Here is a 23,132-nt window from a genome sequence, read left to right as displayed (position 1 = left end):
TCCCAACCGATTTCTGCCTCGTCGGTGTGGGCAAGTTTTCGCCGCAACTTCCTGGTCGCGGTGGGCAGACAAAGGTTGAGTCCGATGATCAGACAGCCAAAGGAGAGGACAAGAAATTTGCCCAAGGCGGTGAAATTGGTGTGCGTCGTGCTTCCAGCTTTCTGACAGTCGCACATATCTGCGTACAAAGTTGTGTTGGTCCGTGTAAATGCTCGTAGTTACACCTGGCTTTGCCCTTCCGTAACACTAGTTGCAAGCAATACTCTCAGCATGCCATAGTGAATGTGGCTGAGTATCTTGAGGCTCCATGGCCCAGTCAAACAGCTCATCGATCGATGAGCCTGCGGACATGGCCTCAAGCTGATCATCCGCACTGTCTAAGGTCATATTGGGCGAGTTTAGATGCTCAGTGTGGCTGCCTTTTGCTGTGACAAATGGGTTGACATCGTCCTTTCTCCCCAATTTCTCCAGTAGCTTCGCATCTTCAGGGCCTGCGTTGCGGGGTTCGACACCGAGACGTTTTATGCGGGACTCCAAGTGATACAAAGCAACTTCGATGGCTGTCCGGCCGTGCTGAGATTTCCCTAAGGAACGCAAGCAGACAACGGCTTCATCCAGATGCAGCGGACACGACCGTCTCGTCTTGCGCCACTCAGCCAGTTCCACATACAGATTGATGGCATTGTACACCAAGCCCATGCCCAGAGTTGGTGGGAGCCATGAGCCTGACGAGTACAGCTCCTGGACGATCTTGAGACCCTTTCCCGTGTCTCGCTCGATGCTGGATCGAACTCCCAGGTCTACCACGTCCGAGTTGGCCGGCTGTAATCGAGACTGGAGAAGTGTGTTTGATGTGCTGAGGAAGAGCAGGGACAATAGTCCACGGTGATAGTCGAGCACTGGCGAGGGAGCTCCGGGGTTAAAGCGTAGTTCAGGCTCCAGTTCCGAGTCCCATCTCCGTAAAGCCTGCTCAAAATAGATCGATACCCCTTGGAAGACCTTTGCAAGTACCGGCAGTTTACATGAGATGGCTGAAATCTGGCTCAAATGGCAGACCAGCTCCGTACGTCGGACTGCCAACTGCATCATTAGTCGATGCATCTTGGGGCTGTCAACGACTGTGGCCCCAGAGAGATCGTCCTGCACGTGCGTAGGAAAAGGTGATAAGTCGAAGCAATCCAGACTCAAGAATGGTACGTCGTATGGAGTGTCCTGCAACCGTTGCGGCGTTCCAAGTTCCAGCCGCAAGGTATTGTCTCGTACGAAGATTGACCACCACAGTCGCTTGCCTGAGTTCGAACGCTCAACCTTCATCAGGGAGTATGCCGCTGCATTCTCAAATCCCAATCTTTGCGCCAGAAGGTGACCTTGTGCTAACCATATCGTGCTCGTTTTCGAACACTGGTGACTAATAGACATCAAGAGACAGGCTTGTGCAACTGTTAAGAGGTCCGCTTCCACGTCAAACTCGTAGAGTAGCTAAATTGATCCCAGTCAACTCGATTCAAACCATTTCAGCTCATCTAATGATGGCTCTCCAAGATACAAGCAGCCTCGTCAGGCAGGACTCACCTTTACTCGATTGAACATTCTGTCCTGGGCTTCATTCCGAGCCCCACAGCCATATAATCGTAATACCTCCTCGTCAAGATGGGCCATACCAGCGTACATGACTGCTTGAAACAAGAGCAAGCTGACCTTCGGACCATTCTTGCCTACGACAGCATTTAGAAGTGGTTGAAGATCTAGAACGGGAAGCTGAGGATGAATATAGTTGCAGTAACTCGTCAGCAGCTCGAGCACGAGCTTTCGTTCAGGCACCCTGAATGCTCCTCTCCTCAGAAGGTGGACCATATCGTCCTCGGGCAAATGAGGACGTTTGAGGAACGTCAAAGTCGTGTCATTGTCAATCCCAGTAGATGGCTGACGGTCATGATATGTTGAACAAGCTGGAAGCTTCGTTTGTTCGTGTTCGCTCAGCGAGCCATGGTTACGCTGCCCGTCTGCAGGGCTCCATGAAGCCGTTGGCGATGATGTTTCTGACTCATGCTGGTGCTCTGAGTGGTGAAAGAGCTCTGTATTACATCGCCGACAGTGATCTTTCGGGTATTTCCTGCGTAGGCTGTCAGCAGATTCGGGGCATATGTTGTTTGAATCGTACTTGATGCGAGTGTTCTCGGCTGGGTTGCAAGGTATTTGTTGGTATCGACAATTTGAGCAGGGCGATCCGAACATTTGCATGTCACACCTCACTTTTCGAGCTCGACATGTTTCGCACGCCCTCGTAGAGCGCTTTCTCTTGTTGTCTGTCATTTTGGACTGCGATGTAGAGACCGTATCCAACGTCAGACTGTCTTGTGGTGTGGTTCTGGTTGCTGGAATCGGGCAGACGATTCAATGGAGCTATTATGTGACTGCGTCCTTCAGACCGGATATCGACCTCCGCCGTCGATTACCCAATACCGAGATAGGCTTCTGGAGATACCTAAATATGACTTTCCCCTAAAGCTGTAGCGACGATCGAATCGCAGGTTTAATGTTTCCAAGGTTATAGCTTGGAGTCTCCCAGTCTCAAAAGAGACTGACCTCGTCTAACTCTGTCCGCTCGTCAGGCCAAATTCGATGTGATTGCTCGATATTCCTCTGAAGTTTCTCGCATGTAACTGGACATCTTTGAATATATGAAACTAAGAAGGCGATCAAGTCCAATCGGTCAATCGTAGTATACTGTCAAGGAAGCAGCTCCTTTTAATTTACTTGTACTTGAAGTTGTACCTTCGATACTAGCCGCTCTCTCAGACGAAGCCACTATCCCCGGTCACAAGCTCAACCGAGTGGGTTAAAACTTGGGTTGCCGCTTTCAGATTTACCAAGCACATGTTCAGGGATGTACTTGCTCTGGAGAACCCTACTTTATGATTCATCAGCATGTGTGGCCCCAACCAAGGCCTCTTTTCGGCGTCGCTTTTGTCCACACCGCGAATACTCCATGCAAATGCAGTGCAGGGTCCAATGTCGGAGGACATTCTCCGACCAAAAGTGGAAAATTGTGGATACACAAGTCCTGAATCGTACCCATGAATTGACACTCGCCGCACTGACTCGCGCTCAATAAGTCAAGAATTCGGCATCGGTTCACGATCTCCAGTCCAACTCCCCCAAGGGAACTTAATTCGGGAAAGGTTCCCGTAGCCTTGCGGAGAGGTCCAGCAGTTGTTAGTGTGGTTTCTCAGGACCCCAGAGCCAGGCTTTGCGGAGAGGTGCGTTCTGTGGAGGTGGCAAGTTGGAGCGTCCCTGGGAGACCACCACCGCCGCGACCTTCGTGTCTGCTGGTAGATTGCAGAGGCCTACGCCATACGATACACTTCAGCAGACTAGAGCTGTGCCTGACAAGTTAGGTCTTGCAAATCAAAAGCGAGCGCTCCTCAGGACTACAACGACCAAGCATGTCAAAGGTTGCATTAATCACAGGCGGAGGTAATATACTCTTCGTGCTTCTGCCCGTCCCTTTTCCTTCTCAAGTGTTAATGGCACACTTCGCCCTGCCTTTTTTTTGGATAGTTCACTGACGGAGATAACGCTGCAGCATCTGGGCTCGGATTGGCCACGTCTCGAGCCTTTGCTAAAGATGGGTGGACAGTCGCAATTGCAGACTTGAATGTTACAAGCGGCGAGCAGGTTGCAAAGGAGCTCGGCGGCACCTTCTACAAGACCAACGTCACAGACTGGGACAGTCTGTCCGACACGTTTGCCCGAGTCTGGAAGGAGTATGAAAGACTTGACTTTGGTCAGTGATCTCCCTGAATCACTGCCTCGTCCAACTCGTCATCATGACTGTGTTCCGCGCCTAGCTTTGTGGATTGTACTTGTACTAAGTCTTCGATAGTGTTCGCAAACGCCGGTATCGTAGAAAAGGTCGACATCTACAAGCACGAAGAATCGGATGCCAGGGGACTGCCACCCAAGTTGGACACGACTGTGATGGACATCAACCTAACATCTGTTATCAACACATCGTATCTGGCCATCCACTTCTTCCGAAAGAACACAACACCAGGTGGTGCACTGGTGATAACAGCGTCTTCAGGAGGTCTATACCCAGTCCCCTTTCTCCCCATGTACGGCGCGGCGAAGCATGGCTGCGTAGGTTTCACGAGGTCAATCGCCACCACTGTGTCCAAAGAGGGCATTCGAGTGAATTGTATCTGTCCTGGAGCTGTGCGGACGGGATTACTGGCGCAGCACGAATGGGATAGATTTCCGCAAGCTACGTTTGTCCCGATTGAGAATGTTGTCAAGGCAGTGCAGATGCTGGTCAACGACGACACTCTCAATGGTAAAGCAGTCGAGTTAATCAAGGACGAATGGAAGTTCAGGGATCCGCCTGAATTTGAAGATGAGGCCATGAAAGAAGTCATGTCTGTGGACGGCACGGCTTTTGATAGTCAGAGACATTAGCTCGATTCAGAGAGTTGTCAGACAAGATATGATAGTTTGTTCGGCAAACGTAATTCCACGTCCTGGATATCTAGCATACTGAAAGGAGCAGTCTGTATCATCTCAGGCTGTTCTATCAGAAGTTGTGCTCGGAATTTCCAAATGCTTTCAACAATTTGAATGCCCCAGCAACATCACTTCCGGAGCTGGCAGATTCATGGAATGTGCTCAGTTCCTTTTCGCTATCGAACTCATGCTGTGGGTGGAAGGGATCTGGTTAGCACCACTTATGAACAATTAGAGAGCTACACACGTACCAGTGCCAGATACTGAGGCGGTTCAGCCAGCTTTTTCTCCTCCTGAGACATTCTGTTCTGCCTTCCAAAGTACAATTTGTACAGTCTTACCCTCGAAGCATTTGATTCATACTTCTTCAGGTACCAGCCAAGGACATCATGGTCACCAGATGGCCCGCTTTCTGAAGGCAGATCGAATTGGTGGGACGCAATGAGTGATATTGGACCTTTCTCAGTGCCAGATTCGTGCTTTGCAATGTTGGTGTAGTATCGAGTGTCGAAATCTGCAAGGTCGAAAATGCATTTACTCTCCGATGGGACCAGGTCGCTGTGGACAGGAATAGATTTGAACTCGGCTGTCTGCAGGAATGAAACATCTCGTAAAGGATATAGAGCTAGGTATGGTCTCTCTACGGCTTCAGGGTTCGGGGAGGTCGTGTAGTAGCGATAGGCCGACTTGATGCCAGAGGTCTCGAAAATGTCTGGGATGTGTACATCCTCGTACCACTCGGTAAATATTTCTGGAGACAATGTTGAAGATGTGAGTTTTGAGTTGACGTACAGAACGCCAGGTCCTGTAGCCTGTGACGCCATGGTAGCAATGCTGAAGGCTGAGAGCTGTGGTAATACAGAAAGGGAAGATTTGGACACCTTGATAGCTCACTGCACACTGTGGATGGAGTTCGGCAGGACAATGTGAGGCCCCGGTTATCTGTGCCCAGAAGCACCGAGGACGATGTTGCTACTGTACAAGGCGAGACTCTCAGGGCATATGCGGAGAAATGTTATGGGTCAATTTAAAACGGGTCAATCAGGCACGGATGGATATTATCAGCCGGGGTCAAGATAGTATGCGGAGAGTTCAGGCCTTCCAACACCATTGGGGAAGACGCGGGGGATGCCCGGTAAACGAATGAACTTCGATAGTGCTGTGGTGCGACAGGTATCAGACATCTAGAAGAACGGCGGTTCTCGATCGCTGTCAGTGGCCCCTGCAGTGCGGCGTTGTGCAATTCTAATCGAACTTTACGGCATACACTTCAGGTGAGAGCATGGCTGGGAAAGTTGCTCTCGTCTTCGGCGCCAGCGGTGTCTCTGGCTGGTCGTTCGTTAACGAGATCTTGAACGACTACCCCAAGAAAGGGGTCTGGCAAGAAGTCTATGCTTTGACAAATCGACCGCTATCCAAAGAGACATCTTGTTGGCCCGATGATCCACGGCTGAGCATTGTGTCTGGAATCGACCTCCTCAAGGGCACCCAAGAAGACTTAGAAGCGGAACTCAAGGAGAAAATCCCGCACGTCGACAGAGTGACGCATGTCTATTATCTAGGTATGCAATCACCTCATCGTTTGGGTGAGCCTACAGTGCAATGCTAATCAGCAACAGCATACAAAGCCAACAACGATATGCATAAGGAGCTAAAGGATGCCGTAGACATGTTTCAGAGATCGACGACCGCCATGGACTGTTTGTCACCGGCCCTGGAATTCGTCATCCTCCAAACCGGAGCCAAGATGTACGGATGTCACTTACTCGAGAACCATCCAACAGATTACATGTCTGTACCATTATCGGAGAATCTGCCTCGACTCAAGGAACCATATCACGATCTCCTCTTCTACCATCCGCAATTGGATTGGCTTACTGAGTACTCGCGTAGAAAGAAGTGGAACTGGTGCGATACCAGGCCAGACATCATCATCGGTTTTGTGCCGAACCAGAATTTCTACTCACTGGGAACGGTATTAGGAATCTACCTCGCATTATATCGCGAAGTGGAAGGGCAAGGTGCCGAGTGTCCGTTCCCAGGAACGTCCAAGAGCTGGATTGCGAAGAGTCACGACAGCTCCAGCGACATGATTGCTCGACAGACATTGCATCTTTCCCTCACACTTCCGCTGGACAGGAAGGGCGAAGGGTTCAACGTCGCAGACTCACGACAACACGAGTCGTGGAGCACGAAGTGGCCCGATCTGTGTGGCTACTTTGGTCTGAAAGGGACCCCGCCACCGACCGCGGGTGATCTGGAAGTTCGGAAGTACATCCACGAACACTTTGACACATGGAAGAAAATGGAAGAGACATATGGATTGCGATCGGGAATTGCTAATTCGGACCTGACATTCCAAGGATTCGAGTATTTCCTGCTGACGCAGTTCGACTTCGATCGCCAGTATGACATGACGAAGATGTACAAAACGACTGGATTCAAGGAAGAGAGGACAACCATACAGGCCTGGGGAGTTGTTTTTGACCGTATGAGAGCGGCGAAAATCATCCCCTAAGCATTGTGCTTGAATCTGCCGACGTCCCTACAAGTTGACAGAGAGCGTATGTAAAGACTGAGTGTATCGTAATGAAACAACATTTGATACACTGACTATGGTTTAACACTATCCTTTTCCGCATTCCATTATCGTATAATCATCCCACATGCCAAGTTAACAATCATTTCTCCCTATTCGACGGCCGCATCTGGTTCCAAAGCTCATCTAATGCCGCCATGGTTCGAGCAGCGGATCCGTCTTGTTGCTCCCGCGTCGCAGACCTTCGGTCCGTAGACTTATTGGAGTCGTCCGAAGGCCTCGGCATAAAGGCCGTGGCAGGTGTGCTTTTCGGTGTGGGCAGAATTGCAAAGTCATCATCCCGGCCTACCAGATTCGAGAAATCGCCTCGGTCGCTTGACAGCAGCGAGAGGAAATCGAGGTTGTGCCCATTGCTGCCCAATGGATCGTCCTGCATCCGGTTCTGGGTCTGAAACACGGAAGACTGGAATGCGAATGGATTGGAGGAGCTTGGTGGAGGTGACACCGCGGGTGTCTCTGCGCCCATCCATGCTGAGGTGTGCGAAATGGGTATGGGTGGGCCGTTGTTGGTGAAGGCCGACCAAGTTTTGTTCGTGAACATGGGGTAATCCAAGACCGATGAATTGTTGTTGGACATTGAGTTCCAAGCTTCATCCAGGGTAGCCGACTCGATGCGCGGAGTAACGACCACGAAGCCATCCAATGATGGCTGGTTCTGGTTCTGGTTCGTCAGCCTCGTGCCCTGTGAATCCTGGTCCATTGCTGAAGAAGAACCGTCCACTTCTGTGACGGAAGGTGTTGGGTTGGGCTGGCTCTGGGACATAAACCCCTGACCCATCGTTCTGGGTGGGCTTGCTCGGAACGACTGATGTCTTTTGCTGGATGGCGCGAAACGCTCCGTGTCCCCGTCGTTGGTACTTTCTCTTCGAGCTGGGACAACTTTCGTTTGCTTTGGTTGAGGCATAGTTGCCCAGAGCTCCGCAATCACCGCCTGCAGAACGCCAGACATCCTCTCAGCCGGCTGGTATGTCTCCGACATGTCCTCCAAAGCCGCACCAAGGGTCTCCAGATAATGCATATTGGCATCACGGGAGGAGGAGTCCTTGAGCGATGCCAAAGCCGCAACCAATGCTGTGGCTGCTGTCCCGGCATGTTGCAAGCCCGTGACGAAGATTCTCCGGGTTTCATACTTCTGGCGGTGCTGCCAGAAGATACGCGCCACGCGCACTGCATGCTGCGTGCAGATCGTCCGCGACATCGAGGACAGGTGCATATTGGGCTGAGGCGTGTAATCTTCCATATTACCATCGGTGTTGGATGACTGGATATCACCGTACCTTGCGAACGGACGGTGAAGGAGAATCATCGTGACGTGATATTGCTGATGCAGCAGGAAGAATGAGAAGGGTGCCACCCGGATGTTCTCTGGCGTCCATTGCAACGCTTTCGGAAGGCGAGTATAATATATCTCGAGCTCTCGGTTCAAGTTAGCCATCCGCATGAAGACATGGTGATTCACGTTGACGTTATCTTCAAGTCTTGACGCCTGATCCATGAGTTCAGTTATTGTACCCGCGATCTCCATCAGTTCCAGAAGGGACTCATAGACCTGAGTCTCTAGACTCCTTTCCGGGCCGGCAGGCAAAGACTTGCCCAGTCGCTCAAACTGCTGTGAGAGATTATAAGTTTCCAGGTCAGAAGATTTGAGGCTGGTCGGCCGCCCCAAGAAGAGAGCCCAGTACTTGTCGTAGATCACGCAGGCGAATAACGTCATTCTTCCAATCTCAATTTCTCTCTCCGATAGTCCAGATTTGCTTCGGTCGAGGTGCAAGCCAATATCAAAGCACAACCGGTTTGCCATACCAGCATAGAGCCAACCGACGTTATCTCTGCCCACGCTGCATTCTAGGTCTCCAAGGAGCAATAATGCCTGGATTGACGGAATGCCACCTGGCTGCTCGATTTCGTAGTCCAGCATAAACTTGGCCTCTTTGTGGAGTGTGCTTTCTCGGGCGGGCATTGAGATTCTTATCATGTCGGGACGTGTTTTGTCGGAACATCGATAACCTACTGCCAATATGCAAACGTGAAGGAACCCGGAGTAAAAGGGCCCTCCGGTCGCGCGGCACTCCTCAAAGGCAGCTCGGTTTACGACGTGTATCACTGGGTTGTAATGTGTCCAGAACATGTCCATCAGGTAATTGTGCGTTTCGGTGGTCAGTGTGTTGATGATTCTTTGCGTCCGTCTCTCCTGCTCGAGGGCTTGTCGGTGGAGGAGTTCATTTTGCAAATGGAGATCGGAATGGACATGGCAATTGGTAGTCGGTCCGAAGTAGCGCAGGCGCCCGCTCAGCTGGTCGAAGCTAAGGTGACCTCTTGTGGACAACAGCTTGTTGACCATACTTTCATTGCTAGGCATCGACAGGTTGGCTGGCGGCGAGTAGCCATCGGTGGTATCGGAATCGGTGATGATCGCGGCTTCATTTTGCTGCTCGTTGACTTCTTGAGGCTGCGTGGGCTTTGGGTCGGGGTCTTTGGAGACCATCAAAGGGCTTTGCGAAATGTTTCTCTGCACATTGCTTACTTCGACAGTACTCGTGGTTGGATCCGATTGATCCTTCTCTCTAAGCGCTTTCTCGAGTGCCGCGATCCTCTCGTTCAAACTGTTAATATATGCTCTGGAATTTGGTCTAGGAGACAGTCAATTTCTGCACGATCTTGTCGGAGCATCTGACCTACTTTCGTCTCTCGTCGTCATAGTTGATGATGCATTCTTCACCCACAGACCGGCATTGCGTGCATTCAGATTCACCGGGAAAGATAACGCATCTTGTCCTGCGTTCTCGACAGGCAGTACAGGCCACCGAGGCCCGGTGCCTAGGTTTCTGTGCATTGTTGCTGGTTGAAGGTAGCATATTCACTTGTGTGGCCGTTGTCATTGTGGGAACCACCTGCTTGGTAAACGCCAATGGCTGTTCCGGAAGCTCGACTGTGGATCCACCCTTACAGTAATGTCATATCAATCGTAAGTACGAAAATGAGATCACTGCGTGAATGAGATTCCTCAATGTCGACTCCTCGGGTGGAAAAGGACAACAAGTGCGAAAGGAAAAGTATGGAAAAGTAGGGCCAACAGCCACGGAGGAAGAACCAAGGAAGAGGGGGAACGCCAAACGTGCCGGGGCCAGGATTCTCCCCCAGAAGTATCTTGGCTCCCAGGGACTGCCGAACCGAACTCCAGAGGTGCAAAGACCACTAAGGACCCTAGAAATAGCTGCATAAACTCGTGGTCACCAGGAGCATGCTTCTACCAATCCCGTTTCCCCAATGCCCCAGTTGGGGTCACCATTCCGTGCCCTGCGGGGTCTCCATGGGAGCCTGGGCCAAGCACTTGTTCGGTTAGACGTGTCCACAATATACCCTAATGATTCAGGGCGTGTCCAGTGATCGACAGATGGTTGACCTTCAAGCTTACAACTTGTCGGCCCAAGCAGGGGTTGAAACTTTCGGGATGTCTCCAAGGCGGCCCCATGAGTGCTTTCAAATATTAGTCTGTTCAAGCCTATCCAGATTTGCCCAAAGACAGTGGAGCCAACCGGATAACTTTAGCCGCTGTCATTGCCCTTGCACCAGGCGTGGTTGGGCATGCGCTCACGACTCAACTCTGTGCGCTGTGAGGCTGTGTGCAGATCTCGTGTCTTAGTTATCACCAGGTGAGAGCTGACTTTGACGACATTGAAGTCTTCTGCTCATGCATTGTGCCGTCAATCAGTAAAAATGGTTTCTACGAATGGCGCCACTAACGGCACAGCCTTTCAATTCTCCGCGAAGAATCTTCCCAAACAATTGTTCATCAACAATGAATATGTTGCCTCGAAGGGCAACAAGACAACACCGGTGTACAACCCCAAAGATGAATCCTTGGTAGCTGATGATGTCCCTGTCTCCAACGAGGCCGATGTTGAGGCCGCCATTTCGGCTGCCGAGAATGCCTTTCCGAAGTGGAAGAAGTTCAGCGCAGCGGCGCGCAGAGACATATTACTCAAGTTTGCAGCCCTCCTTGAGGAGCACACAGAACCCCTGGCAGAACTGACCAGGATCACATTGGGCGCTCCATACGGTGCTTTTGGCAAGTTCGAAGTTGCTTTGGGAGCCGAGGTAAATACCATTGATATCACTTGTCCTGATGACGCTGACAAACCCCAGGCCTTCAAATATAATGCTGGATGGATCGACAAGTTCTGCGGCGAAGCTTACCCGCAAGAAAACGGCTTCATGCAAATCACTAGACATGAGCCTCTTGGTGTCACAGCAGGGATTGTTCCGTGGAACGGCCCTCTGGCGACAGGCGCTCTCAAAGCAGCCCCAGCGCTGGCCACGGGCAACTGTTTCATTCTCAAGCCATCCGAAAAGACTCCCTTCGCTGCACTCGCCTTAGGACCTTTGATCAAGGAGGCAGGGTTCCCTCCTGGTGTCTTCCAGATATTGCCAGGAGACGGAAGTACAGGTGCCATAATCTCCAGTCACATGAAAATCCGCAAAGTCAGCTTCACAGGCTCCATACCCACAGGAAAGAAAATTCAAGAGGCAGCAGCGCGCTCAAACCTGAAGCGAGTTACTCTGGAGCTTGGCGGAAAGTCCCCTGCCGTCATCTTCGATGATTGCAACTTAGACAACACCGTGACGTGGGCCGTCAATGCCATTGCGACAAATACCGGACAAGTGTGCTTTGCGGCGACACGGGTCTACGTCCAGGAAGGCATCTACGACAAGTTTGTGGAGAGGTACAAGGCAGGTCTGGAGGAGCGGGCCAAAGCAATCGGTGACCCTGACGAAGAAGGTACACTGATGGGGCCTCTGGTGGACAAAGAACAGTTTGAGCGTGTCACTGGCTTCCTAGAACGAGGCGCCTCGCAAGGCACGCTGCTCACTGGTGGAAAAAGGGTCGGAGAAAAGGGGTTTTATGTTCAACCCACGGTCTTTGAAGGCGTGACGTCGGATCAAGAAATCTATAAACAGGAGATCTTCGGCCCCGTGGCTGTTCTCAACAAGTTCAAGACGGAAGAGGAGGTCCTGGAGAAAGCGAACAGCACCGAATATGGGCTCATGGCAGGTGTTTTTACCCAGGACATCAACAAAGCGCTTCGCGTTGCAAGCGAGTTCGATTCTGGCATGGTCGGGATCAACTGCATAAGTCTGACCTTCCTCAACAGCGCATTCGGTGGAAGCAAGCAGAGTGGTTTGGGCCGAGAATGTGGCAGAGACGCCCTCGAGGCGTTCACGGAACCGAAAACAATCATGATCAATATGACATATTGAATAGAATAGTAATGTACAAGAAGTCGGATTCATAAACGTGATTTGTAGAACATCTCGTGCTCTGATTCTTCAGTGATGACGTCTAGATCAAAAGGTGATGGCCATCCTTTTCGTCGCAGTTCCTGCCCGCATCTCATTGACCATACTGTCCAATTCATCAAGCGTTCGAATTTCCACCTCAGGGGCAATTTCGTGCTTGGCCGAGAAGTCGACTGCTTTCTTCATCCGTTGAGGGATGGATGTGCTTTCAGACTTGACATTGTACGCGCCCAGCGCCAGAGCCATGGTTGAAACCTCGAGCGGCTTTCCGGCTATACCTACCACCATGAGCGTACCACCAACCCGAATGATGTTGGGAGCATTTGCATATGCGACTTGAGCGTTACTGAAGACTGCAGCGGCATGGACGCCGCCTTTCGTCAGCTCTTTGATCTTTGACACGTATTCGGTATCCGTCTTGGAGTTGAAAACCACATTGGCTCCTTGCGATTTGCAGACTTCCAGAGTCGAATCGTTGATGTCAACTGCAACCACATTCACCTCCATTGCTTTGGCGTATTGAGTGGCCAGCTGACCCAAGCCTCCCGCTCCGATGACGCCCAGCCATTGACCTGGTTTCAGATTGCAAGAGTCCACGGCATGGAAAGCTTTGATCTAATCAGTGTGGAATTTCCGTGAAAGATACTGAAACAACACTCACAAGTGATACCAGCGCAGAAGAACACCGAACTTGTCTTCAAACTGAACTGCTTTGGTAGCTGAATGGCATTTCGATAATCAACAATCGCATACTCGGCAAAGAAGCCGGGCTTGGTGAATCCCTGTATCTCGGGCTTGCCGTTCAAACATTGCAGATTATGTACCATGCATCCCTCGCACTCGAAGCAACACCCTACAATGTATAGAAAGCCAATAGCATCTCCCACGCTGAAGCCCTTGCCTTCGACTGACGGATGTAACTTGTCGATGATACCCACCCCTTCATGGCCCAGAGTGAATGGCTCCTCGAGCCCTGGCCTGTCTATGGACATGATGTCCGAATGACATAGGGAAGCGGATGTTATCTTGACCAAGATCTCGTTCGATCCAGGCTCGGGGATGGGTAGTTCATTGACAACCACCTTGTTCTGCTTGGGATCCCATTGCCCTGCTTTCATCGTCTTCGCGATCGACCCCATATTGGTTATTGGTTGAAGATATCGTGTCTGCTTGTAAACACACAGTTTCGTTGATGGGTGCTGTGGTCGTGTTCTACTTTCTTGCCGCAGGATCAGACCCTAGACCTAAGCTGACTATAGCATAGTCCTGGCCTGAATGTTCACCCCCATGTTGGTACTAGTCGTTAGGATTCGCGCCACATATTGAATGATTCATCGTCCTTTGCCAGGAGTGGCCAGTCCCTGTGCTCACGAGTCATTATGTACACTAATTGGAGCTAGCCCATGGGGAAACTGTGGAAATTGTAACCAGTGTAAAGTTTGTTTGCACCGGCGGCTGGGAAAGGTGTGGGTGGCACAGGGTGGCCTGGTCTCCCCGCTTCGCTTGCTTGAACCTCGGGTGTCGCCAGGTTCTGATCCCAACCACACGGACGGACGAACGACTTCGCAACAAGGGCATGAGACAAGGTGCCACAGTCCGACTCCACAGCCTGCGTCAGGTCAAGCTTGACGGATTTCACCGATGTCGATCTGAAGCCTCCCACGCATGATATCAGACAGCTACTCCTCAGAACTGAACGCCTCAGATGTACCAAGTAAACAACAACAATCGCAAGCTCCTGCTTCGTGTGATATTCTCCCTTACACTATGCCTCTCCTCAAAAACAGATTGGGAATATCAACCCATTTTGCCCTCAGATACTCACAAACATTCTTCCCTAGTCCATCATATGTGCTTGTAGCACTCCATCCTCGATCCAGGTGGTCGTGCAACATGAAATGCACGGCTCTGATACCTGGGATCTCGAATCGCTCGACACTCTTACCATTGTACTCCGGACCCAGTAGCTCCTTCATCTTCGGGATGGTCAGCAGACTTCGCAGCCAGTCCCATTCGTCTTCCCGCCTGGCGAAGAATCCGACGTTCGCATCTGAAGCTTTATCCCCCGATCGTCCAAGTGCCACCCAGCCCAAAGGTCCCCTTGTAGTTGGACCGAAGGCCGAAATATCAACAGGATTTTTCGTTTCGTAACTCCACTGCCGGGTGTCATAGTACTTTCCGTAGTCTTTGAGGTCGGCCGCTGGAGGGATGTCGATCGACTGATTGGACCAAGGCAGCTGCACACTATGTGGTACTTCTGACTGAGGTAGAAGAGCAGCCCAGTACTCGTAGAACTCTTTTCCGGCTGATTGGCGGAGATCGTTTTCGATCGAAGCTCCTGGACAACTCTGCAGGAAGTTCTCCATACACCACCTGGTAAATCCGGGGACGTCCATTTTTCCCATGCCCACCAGATCCTCGTGTTTTGTCTGGACAAAGATTCTGAAGTCCACAGTTGCCACGTCCTGGTTCTTTGGGTCGTCCGGGCAGGATCCATTAGTTGAAAACTTCAGTACAGAAAATCTTTCCGCATTCTTGCCTATCGACCGCCGAATCTGCCTCTCTGTCCACTCAGCCTTCTGTTCAATGTCCAGGCCGCAGAAATAATAGTGGAACTCTGCTTGATAGCCTCCTTTTGCTGTGAGACCGACTTTGGTGGTGGTTGGAGGAGGGTTCCCCTTGACCCCTGTAACCAGGACCACATCCTTGGCAACTTGCTCCATTTTGATGCCTTCTAGGACAGCAACAACATCAGATCCATAGTATTGAGGCCCTTGGATCTCATACATCAGCTGTGATGTAGCGGTACCAACGGACATCTCGCCCCCGGTATTAGGTTCTTTCTCGAGGGTGAAAGACCCATCGGCGTTGATAGCAGCAATGGGGAACCCATGATCCTCGCAACCGTCAAAGAGGTCCTTGAAGCCGCTGTAGTAACCTCCTGTGACATACGTTGAACATTCGATCAAGTGTCCAGCAACAAGTGAGCTTGCCAATTGATCAAAATCCTTGTTTCGATCCCAGCCGTGCCACCACAGCGCGGCACCCACGGTAGGTGCGGCATCTGAGACTCTTCCACAGATCACGATGTCTGCTCCGTTTCTGAAGGCTTCTGCAATGCCAGCCCCTCCGAGGTAGCATTGTGCAGCCAGCGGCTCAAACGGCCAATCCTCCAGATTTCCCCCGAAACAAATGTTTTCAAACTTCTCGCCTTCTTTTAAGAGCCGTTGAACGACGTCCATTACCTCGTCACCTTGGATCCAGGCTACTTTGAGTGATAGACCTTTTTCTTTGACAGTCTTCGCTACAAGGTTCGCCAGCATTTCACTGTCACTTGCACCGGCATTCACAGCAACTTTGACACCACGTTCTTGCAGGTGAGGTAAAGCTGGACTGAGTGTGTTCATGAAGGATGGGTCGAACAAGCCCGTCCTATCAGCGTCGGTCAATCCTTTGGCCAGTTGCTCCTTCTTCGCAACACCATGCCATGACATGGTCATTTCGCTCATCCAGTCCCCAACAATGACATCGACATCATTGTCCTTTGCAAAAGACAATATTGACCTCTGACGATCTGTGAAACCTCCTGACGCTCCTCCGATCCTGATCGGTCGCTTTTTCTCTGGTTGAATGGAGCCCATCTTCAAGTCATTCGACAACGGACGTATGTTGCTAATTCTCTGGAAGTTGACGCTGCAGTCACAGATCAGTTTGTACGTCCAAGATTTACCTCTACGTTGATCTTGACAAGGCCGGTTTTACTCTACAAGTAATACTCCACAGCCAGTCTCCTCACCACTACAGCCTTTGCCGAAACCTTTGTGACCCAGGTGCCATGAACTTGAGTCATTTGTTCTCGGTTTGGAGAGGAGTCTGACTCTGACACGGTCCATCGTTTGGGGTACCTCAAACCCTAATTTTAGTGGCTGTATTAGGCACATCAAGGCCGCCCGGGGGCAATCTGTCAGGGTGAGGGGTTTTGACCCATCAACGCACCGTGCAAAAGGGAAGAAAGCGCGCTCGTTCTACTCGATGCTCCAGCAATCTCCAAATGCTATTAGACAGTTGCCTGGCTCATTCCCAGCCGCAAATCCTCGGCCGCTGAGGGCCGTGGCTTGCCCAGAGAGTCTCCGTTTCCTACCCTCCGTGAGAGCCTCCCTAGCCTTGACTGGTTCTAATGGTTGATCTATGATGGCCTCACGATCAAGCCTTGCACACCCAGTTGACACCTTGGACCAAATTTCCAGAGAAGTCTTTTTGATGTTCCTCCAGCGCCTTTGATGGAAACGTCCACGAGTAATGGGGGTATCCTGGGTAACTATCGTATTTCACTGGAATACTGCGAAAAATTAGCTCTCGGGCTCGCTTTCCTCTGCAGGGTCGGGCAAACCTACTTGAGACTTTCCAGCTTCTCTCTCATCAGTCTAGAATCGTCACGCAATGTGTCCGTACCACACTCGACTATGTAAGCTCTTCGTAACTTCATGAGGTTAGGATGTAGTAGACACGACGTGTATTTGTCGTCCGGAGGAGCACCATATGCATCTAGATGTCTGTCAACCCACTGGCAGCCAGACCTTCATGGACAGTGCGTTGGACTTACCGAAGAAGGCTTCCATCGCGCTCTTTGTGTTGACTGTATGTTCGGCATGCTCCTCGTAAGATGTGTACTTTGCTTTCAGGTCAGACGGCACCGCGTCAGGATGGACAGTCACAGGGACCATCGCGGCAACTCCGGCGACCTGTGCGGCGAGTCCATCATCGATCAGCCTCAAAGCTGTACTAAATGCCAGACCTCCTCCAGCAGACCCCCCGATCAATGTGATGGGCGCATCGTTTGTTCCAAGCGTTCTTTGACTGCTCAAAGCCCACTTGGCCGCTTCTGTGCAATCGTCTAGAGCTGCAGGATATTTGTGCTTTGGTGATAGACGATAATCCACAGACACGAGCACCATGTTGCACTGCTTGCTGATGAGACGGCACTGGGCATCCTCTCCATTGAGATCGCCCATTGCCCATCCTCCTCCATGGAAATAAAGTCCTAGAGAACCCGTCCCTAGCGCGTTTAGTGGCTTGTAGACGCGGCAGGTCAAGCCGTGGTCATTAATCTGTAAATCTTTGACCTCAACTGAGGTATCTGGGCCTGGAAAGTCGTACTTGGCAACCAACTTGGACAACAGTTCGTCCCAGTCCTTGAAAGCGTTCTCCAGAGGGCCGTGAAGTAGTGGTGCACCACCGAACTCAGCTATAAACTATTTCCCCTACTTGGTCAGTTGTCTGCTACAACGGGTGACTTATGACAGAGTAGGTGGAGGATGTTGCTGCTGACCTCTTGCCATGGCTTTGCGAAACCAGCGTTCTCTGGGTGTGAGTTTGCCATTGAACGAAATTGGGCAGCGATGGAAGACAGTGAGGAGATTCTGGGCTGCGTCGAGACGAGCAGGTATATATTTCACCGGATTTACCGGACCCAAATGGTCAATGTGGGGCAGCAAGTCAAGTTATTAACAAGCAGACGCACTATATCTCAGCCTTCGCCTAAGTAGTATGTTCAGAATATGTTACTATGATCGAATGATCGGGCACGGTGCATACGTATCGCTTGGATCAAACACCTGTCGCAACGCAACTTCGTCCGTTTCATGCTTGTTGCTGAGCTGCGGCTTGTGAATTGTCTTGTTGACAAAGTTTGTCATGTACTTGTCAATGTCGGTGACAAACAAGGAGGCGATGATGGCAACCCCAGCGAAGGCGAGACTGCTCAAGTACACAACCTTGAAAGCGGAAGTGTGAGCATCTTTTGTGGCATTGGCGAATTCGGCAAGAGTTTTGGCATTGATTCCCGGAACAGAATATAGGAAGCATATGGAAGCTTACTCGACATGGGAACGTCATGGTAAGTTGAAGTATAAATGCACAGTGCTTGTGGCTCCGAGAATCTTCATCGCGGCGTGCTATGGCTGCTATTTGGAAATCGTTCTCAAGCACTAGGCCTCATAGCAAAGCAAAACTCTATGGAATAATCTTTGCTTTGCGAAATCGATCAAACGCAGTCCACCAAGCCCCCTTTGTGTCTGTTTCTTCTATCCCGCCTCCCCACGCTTTATGCATTTTCGTCATATCAAGAGGCCGCTCGAAGTTGAACATGGTCATAATGAAGTAAGGAAACCCTCCAAAACTTCGCTCATTGCCTACGCGACCCGTCTGAAGTCCATGTTTTTTCTCCAGAGCCAACCATCTGTCTCTGTTGTCCACAGTGTATTTCACGGGGTCCGGCCCCGATTCATTCGTCGGTGCCACACCTTTCAAACCAAAGTACTCGCAAATGACTGGCCATTTGACCGACCAGGAAGAACTTCGTGCATTGTCTGTTGCGTTGAAGCTCTGGCCAGCGGATACGTCGGGATGTAGACTGGCATAGATGGCAAACCTGGCGATGATGTCTTGACTGCTGTCGTTTGACTGGATTTTCCAGCTCTCCATCGTGCCCGGGAACACGACCTCTGTACCTTCGCCTTCGATGTCCCGCACCAGGCTGAGATACAGGCTCAGGGCTTGAGCCAAGCAGTAGATGTTGTTGTTTGGTACGAATCCGACCACAACGTCAGGGATAATGTCACAGAACGTCCAGGACTTTCCCTTCGACATGCTGTTCAATATGTCTAGTTGATTGTAGTAGAACATCTGCGAGGCGTAGGGCTCTGGAATCCTTGGAAGTGACTCTGATAGCGGAACCTTGTCTTTCCAGGGGAAGTTGTCGATAAGATGGACACCATAGGCCTGAAGGGTTCGCCAATCAGTCATCTTTAGTCATCAGCAGGACGCTTTGTAGGTACGTACCTTTGTCCCCGTGGGTAAGACCACGAACTTCAGTGAGTCCGACAAGTTCTCGACGGCACTCACAGCTCGCTCCAACAAGGCTACATTGATCGAGATTTCCTTCTCAGGGTCCGCGTCCATAACATAGGCGAAGAAGTAGACATGGGTAATTTTGTCGATATCCGGAATCCTTTCTTTCATCGTTGATTCCAACGCACCTTGATCGCCTGCCAGTAGGTCGAGACCCGAAACAACTTGAAGCTTATCAGATTGCGGCCATTGTGCCACCTCGGGGGACAATGGACGGTTCGTCAATGCTGTCACCTTGGAGAAAGTTGTGTCGTTGGGGTATGCATTGAGGATGGCGTTGACAATCGCCCATCCAGTAATTCCGGATGCTCCATAAACCAAGGCATGGTTTTGTCCAGCGCCGAGAGATCCCATGGCTGATCAAAGGGTGTTGCGGTAGACGAGGAGCTCAATAGCGAACCCTCTACGTTGTTACAGGGAGACCGACCAGATGGCGAAGAGCGAAAAAGGGCTTTGGGTTACACTTTCTTCGGGTAGATAAGCTTGGCCAGGCCTGGAGAATTAATGCTCGGCATGATGTGCTTGGAAGGCCAGAAACAACCCAGGAACCTACTGTACCTAGGAAAAGCCTACCCGGGCAGTTTTCTAGATCAACAAATTCATCCCCGTGCGGGGGAGTGGGCATACGGGGGGATCTAGCTAAAAGTGACCTCTGTGGAGAACCAATTCTTTCACGCATTCACATCATGAAAAGAAATCCTTCCTGTGAAAGATGGAATTTTGTGTTCATAAAGCTGAGCCTATGCAACAACGCTCTGGCAGGGCAAGTACCTATCTAGCCACCTTTACCACCCTGCAGTTCAGATCTGGTTTCTGCCACGTCATGTAAGCCAGCATGTTCTTCATCTCGCCTTCTGGATTCCACTGCCAGGCACCATCCGTGCTGATGATGTCGAAATTCCACAAAATGCGAGTGAGGATCAATCTCATCTCCAGGTAAGATAAATTTCTGCCGATGCAGCCTCGTGGCCCCAATGAAAATGGTTGAGCGGCCTTCTTCAGATCAGAGTCGTAAGCCGAATCGATCCATCTCTCAGGAATGAATTTGTCACAATCGGCAAAGTTGGCCGGGTTGTGCGAGGCCGCCCATGAACTAACTGCCACAGATGTTCCCCCTGCCACCCAATGCCCGTCAATCATATCGCCACCTTTCGGAACGGTCCTCAGCAGGCCTGTAGGCACGGGTGGGTGTATTCTTAAGCCTTCCTCCAGACAAGCATTGAGGTATACAAGTTTGCTAGCCTCGTCGTAGTTGATCTCATCCTCTGTCCTGAAACGAGTTCTGATCTCCGTGACCAGTTTTTCATACTTGTCTTTGTTCCAGAGAAGCCTGGCGATCAGACCTGACAGAAGATTGGCAGTAGTCTCGCTTCCCGCCACGATGAAAAGAGCTGAATTGAGGATAATCTCATTTTGATGCAAATCATATTTCTCACGTTGCTTCATGATATACCAGATAAAGTCTTTGTGGTCCGTGTCTTCAATTTGTAAGCGTCGCAGAACCTTTTCTTTGCTGAAGATGAGATGGTTGCGTCTTCGTTGTCGGACCTCCTTCGGGATCATGTTGAGAAGCATTTCCTGGGTCCATGATCCTACAGTGGCAAACCTGCGGGTAGCTTGTTCAATGGCACCAACCTTGACAGTCTCATAGATCAGAGCAACCCAGTCATGGAAGGCACCTTTGTCAAGACAGCCGAATGGATCGCCAAAAGCGAGGTCTCCAATGATATCGAACGTGGTGAAATTCAACCAATTCACCATGTTGAATTCGGTCTGTTGATTCGACATTCGCCTGAGGCTTTGTATGAGCTTGTCCACATACCCCTGGATGATTGGTTCTTGCTCCAACAGGGCTTTTTGGGAGAACGAGTGCGCAAGAGCTCTCCTCTGCCTTGCATGGTTGGCATCGTCTGCCATGGTCAGGGTAGAAGCTCCGGGCAGAGGGTCGACGGAGCCAACATGGATAGGGTCTTTGTGCATGTTAGGTCGCCCTTGACGATGCCCGTAGATGTCTTCCCATGCCTGAGCACTATTGAAGGCAAGCTCATTTGGCGAGACGCGCACGACTGCGCCATACTTGTCATGCAGTATTTTGTTGTCGAGAGGAAGACGACCTCTCATCAAGGAGTATATACCCGGCAGAGGACTGATAGCATTCAACTTGGGGCCAGGGAACTTGGCCAGTGGATGGAAATATAGTCTGTGTACCACCAAACTTATGGTATAAAATGCTCCTAAAATTACAGAAAGCCCAGCGAGGAGAGCAAAGGCGCCTCCAATGCTTCTAGGGTGTGCAAGGTCGGTGGCCATCTTGGGTATGAAGGAAACACCAATAATCTCAGTATGCGTGAATGGTCAAATCCAACAACAATGACTGCTGCTTGTTGCTGTTAAAGTCATATACTCCCTGTGAGTTCTGGAGAAGGTTGGCGACTCTAACGAGTCATGGTATCAGGCTCAGTCTGCGAGTCATGCACGCGAGTCATGCTGGAAAATGTTTGCCGCCATTTCTCCAGAGTTTGGCAACCCCGCACGCGCGAGTCATGCACAGCCGAGGGTGATCCTTCAGCATGACAAGGCTGAGCTAAGCTTAATTCGGCTTTCGATGCCCCTGGACTTGCTCGTGGTTGACGTGAATCGTCAACAGCAGTATTCAAAACCTGTCTGCTATAGCTTAGTCATTCGACCTGCGGAGAGATGGGCGCCTCCATCCACTTCTATAGACACGCCGTTTCTGGAAGAAGTTAGCGTGGTTTTACATCGGCTACTGCTCGCCCGAACAAGTCGAAAAACTCACACGTATGCCGCCGCTGGGCCAGCAAGGTATAGCATAGCGCCAGCAATATCCTCTGGGACCCCTAGCCTTCGTCTAGGGTTTGCATCTTTGAGCTCCTGTTCGCCACCCAGTAGGTCAATGAGTCCACTGGCCAGTTTTGAGGGGAAGAAGCCCGGTGCGATTGTGTTGGTCGTAATATTCTTGGGACCAAGTTCGACCGCAAGATTTCGCGCAAGATGATGTGCTGCTGCCTTGGATGCCGAATACATGATTGTGCCGTGTTCGCCCACATGGGGAACATTGATACCAGCGGTAGAACTAACAACAATCACCCTTGCCGGGTCTTGAGGTGTTCCCGCGTTTTCGAGTAAAGGGAGAAATCTGCATTGAACACGATGTAAGTCAAAGCATGGGAGGTAATCGGAGTACCACGTACATCTTGACAATATTGAATATTCCTCTCACATTGAGATCTAACACTTTCTGGTTGGCCCAGTCAGGAGTAGTCTCAAAAGGACCTCCCCATGTGGCTCCTGCATTTGCGACAAGAATGTGCACTCCGGACTCAATCTTCTTGATTTCGGTTGAGAGTCGCTCAATATCTTTTTCTTGAGCGACATTAGCGGCGAGTCCGACAGCTTTACCCTTAATCCCTGGTATTGCGTTGAGTTTGTCGACTGCCTGGTTAATTCCTTGATCGCCTTCTGCCTTTCTTGCGGTGATGAACACTGTTTTTGCGCCTGCCCTGAGGAAAGCGGTCGCTGCATGTAATCCAAGACCCCTGGAACCTAAGTCAAAGTCAGCCTCCCCTGCATTCGCTAAGAACGGATCGACTGACCACCTGTGACCAGAGCTACCTTTCCGTCCAAGCGGAAAAACTTGTCGAAATTATCCAGCGCTGACATCGTCGTTGTTGTGTTTGATGCATAAGGTTTACAAACAGACAATGTCGGCATAAGAAGGACTCAAGTTGGGCACGGGAGATTGATAGCCGACTACCCCGAGTCTTGGCCGCCAGGACTCCAATTACTCCCTAGAGGCACAAGA

At 50.8% G+C, this 23,132-nt stretch overlaps 12 protein-coding genes across 12 annotated transcripts; 3 read left to right on the top strand and 9 right to left on the bottom strand.

The window, feature by feature from the left end:
- Positions 1-125: 125 nt before the first annotated feature.
- Positions 126-2,313, bottom strand: EDD37DRAFT_664165 (uncharacterized protein; the record flags this gene model as incomplete). Its single annotated transcript, XM_062819216.1, has 3 exons — positions 126-1,479; positions 1,573-2,113; positions 2,162-2,313. 3 exons carry the CDS (start codon positions 2,311-2,313, stop codon positions 247-249), a joined length of 1,926 nt encoding a protein of 641 aa, XP_062671704.1. The 3' UTR covers positions 126-246.
- Positions 2,314-3,446: 1,133 nt separating this feature from the next.
- EDD37DRAFT_664164 (uncharacterized protein) lies at positions 3,447-4,458 on the top strand (the record flags this gene model as incomplete). The annotated part of the gene is made up of 3 exons (XM_062819215.1): positions 3,447-3,477; positions 3,587-3,787; positions 3,887-4,458. The coding sequence occupies 3 exons, from the start codon at positions 3,447-3,449 to the stop codon at positions 4,456-4,458; spliced, it is 804 nt and encodes a 267-aa protein (XP_062671703.1).
- EDD37DRAFT_664163 (uncharacterized protein) lies at positions 4,443-5,492 on the bottom strand. The gene is made up of 2 exons (XM_062819214.1): positions 4,755-5,492; positions 4,443-4,693 (listed from the first exon to the last, which is right to left on the bottom strand). The coding sequence occupies exons 1-2, from the start codon at positions 5,325-5,327 to the stop codon at positions 4,574-4,576; spliced, it is 693 nt and encodes a 230-aa protein (XP_062671702.1). The 5' UTR covers positions 5,328-5,492; the 3' UTR covers positions 4,443-4,573.
- Positions 5,493-5,608: 116 nt separating this feature from the next.
- On the top strand, positions 5,609-7,098 carry EDD37DRAFT_692827 (uncharacterized protein). The gene is made up of 2 exons (XM_062820052.1): positions 5,609-6,065; positions 6,123-7,098. Exons 1-2 carry the CDS (start codon positions 5,786-5,788, stop codon positions 7,019-7,021), a joined length of 1,179 nt encoding a protein of 392 aa, XP_062671701.1. The 5' UTR covers positions 5,609-5,785; the 3' UTR covers positions 7,022-7,098.
- Positions 7,088-10,231, bottom strand: EDD37DRAFT_625604 (fungal-specific transcription factor domain-containing protein). Its single transcript, XM_062816251.1, has 2 exons — positions 9,782-10,231; positions 7,088-9,732 (listed from the first exon to the last, which is right to left on the bottom strand). Exons 1-2 carry the CDS (start codon positions 9,979-9,981, stop codon positions 7,185-7,187), a joined length of 2,748 nt encoding a protein of 915 aa, XP_062671700.1. The 5' UTR covers positions 9,982-10,231; the 3' UTR covers positions 7,088-7,184.
- Positions 10,232-10,641: 410 nt separating this feature from the next.
- On the top strand, positions 10,642-12,388 carry EDD37DRAFT_664160 (aldehyde dehydrogenase domain-containing protein). The gene is made up of 2 exons (XM_062819213.1): positions 10,642-11,200; positions 11,249-12,388. The coding sequence occupies exons 1-2, from the start codon at positions 10,820-10,822 to the stop codon at positions 12,359-12,361; spliced, it is 1,494 nt and encodes a 497-aa protein (XP_062671699.1). The 5' UTR covers positions 10,642-10,819; the 3' UTR covers positions 12,362-12,388.
- Positions 12,387-13,970, bottom strand: EDD37DRAFT_664159 (alcohol dehydrogenase). Its single transcript, XM_062819211.1, has 2 exons — positions 13,062-13,970; positions 12,387-13,008 (listed from the first exon to the last, which is right to left on the bottom strand). Exons 1-2 carry the CDS (start codon positions 13,537-13,539, stop codon positions 12,449-12,451), a joined length of 1,038 nt encoding a protein of 345 aa, XP_062671698.1. The 5' UTR covers positions 13,540-13,970; the 3' UTR covers positions 12,387-12,448.
- Positions 13,971-14,008: 38 nt separating this feature from the next.
- EDD37DRAFT_625599 (uncharacterized protein) lies at positions 14,009-16,222 on the bottom strand. The gene has a single exon (XM_062816250.1). It carries the CDS (start codon positions 16,039-16,041, stop codon positions 14,161-14,163), a length of 1,881 nt encoding a protein of 626 aa, XP_062671697.1. The 5' UTR covers positions 16,042-16,222; the 3' UTR covers positions 14,009-14,160.
- Positions 16,223-16,434: 212 nt separating this feature from the next.
- On the bottom strand, positions 16,435-17,804 carry EDD37DRAFT_625598 (Alpha/Beta hydrolase protein). The gene is made up of 4 exons (XM_062816249.1): positions 17,730-17,804; positions 17,004-17,652; positions 16,795-16,945; positions 16,435-16,739 (listed from the first exon to the last, which is right to left on the bottom strand). The coding sequence occupies exons 1-4, from the start codon at positions 17,778-17,780 to the stop codon at positions 16,604-16,606; spliced, it is 987 nt and encodes a 328-aa protein (XP_062671696.1). The 5' UTR covers positions 17,781-17,804; the 3' UTR covers positions 16,435-16,603.
- Positions 17,805-18,322: 518 nt separating this feature from the next.
- Positions 18,323-19,781, bottom strand: EDD37DRAFT_685943 (uncharacterized protein). Its single transcript, XM_062819905.1, has 2 exons — positions 19,241-19,781; positions 18,323-19,180 (listed from the first exon to the last, which is right to left on the bottom strand). Exons 1-2 carry the CDS (start codon positions 19,661-19,663, stop codon positions 18,413-18,415), a joined length of 1,191 nt encoding a protein of 396 aa, XP_062671695.1. The 5' UTR covers positions 19,664-19,781; the 3' UTR covers positions 18,323-18,412.
- Positions 19,782-20,057: 276 nt separating this feature from the next.
- Positions 20,058-21,797, bottom strand: EDD37DRAFT_678949 (cytochrome P450). The gene has a single exon (XM_062819671.1). The coding sequence runs from the start codon at positions 21,617-21,619 to the stop codon at positions 20,081-20,083; it is 1,539 nt and encodes a 512-aa protein (XP_062671694.1). The 5' UTR covers positions 21,620-21,797; the 3' UTR covers positions 20,058-20,080.
- On the bottom strand, positions 21,798-23,029 carry EDD37DRAFT_318372 (uncharacterized protein). The gene is made up of 4 exons (XM_062811417.1): positions 22,924-23,029; positions 22,522-22,873; positions 22,107-22,466; positions 21,798-22,043 (listed from the first exon to the last, which is right to left on the bottom strand). The coding sequence occupies exons 1-4, from the start codon at positions 22,988-22,990 to the stop codon at positions 21,977-21,979; spliced, it is 846 nt and encodes a 281-aa protein (XP_062671693.1). The 5' UTR covers positions 22,991-23,029; the 3' UTR covers positions 21,798-21,976.
- Between the last annotated feature and the right edge of the window lie 103 nt (positions 23,030-23,132).

This window comes from Exophiala viscosa (genome assembly GCF_022695815.1).
Source record: "Exophiala viscosa unplaced genomic scaffold EDD37scaffold_3, whole genome shotgun sequence".
NCBI lineage: Eukaryota > Fungi > Ascomycota > Eurotiomycetes > Chaetothyriales > Herpotrichiellaceae > Exophiala > Exophiala viscosa.
Note: the sequence above shows the minus strand (reverse complement) of the source record. Positions and strands in the feature narration are given on the sequence as shown.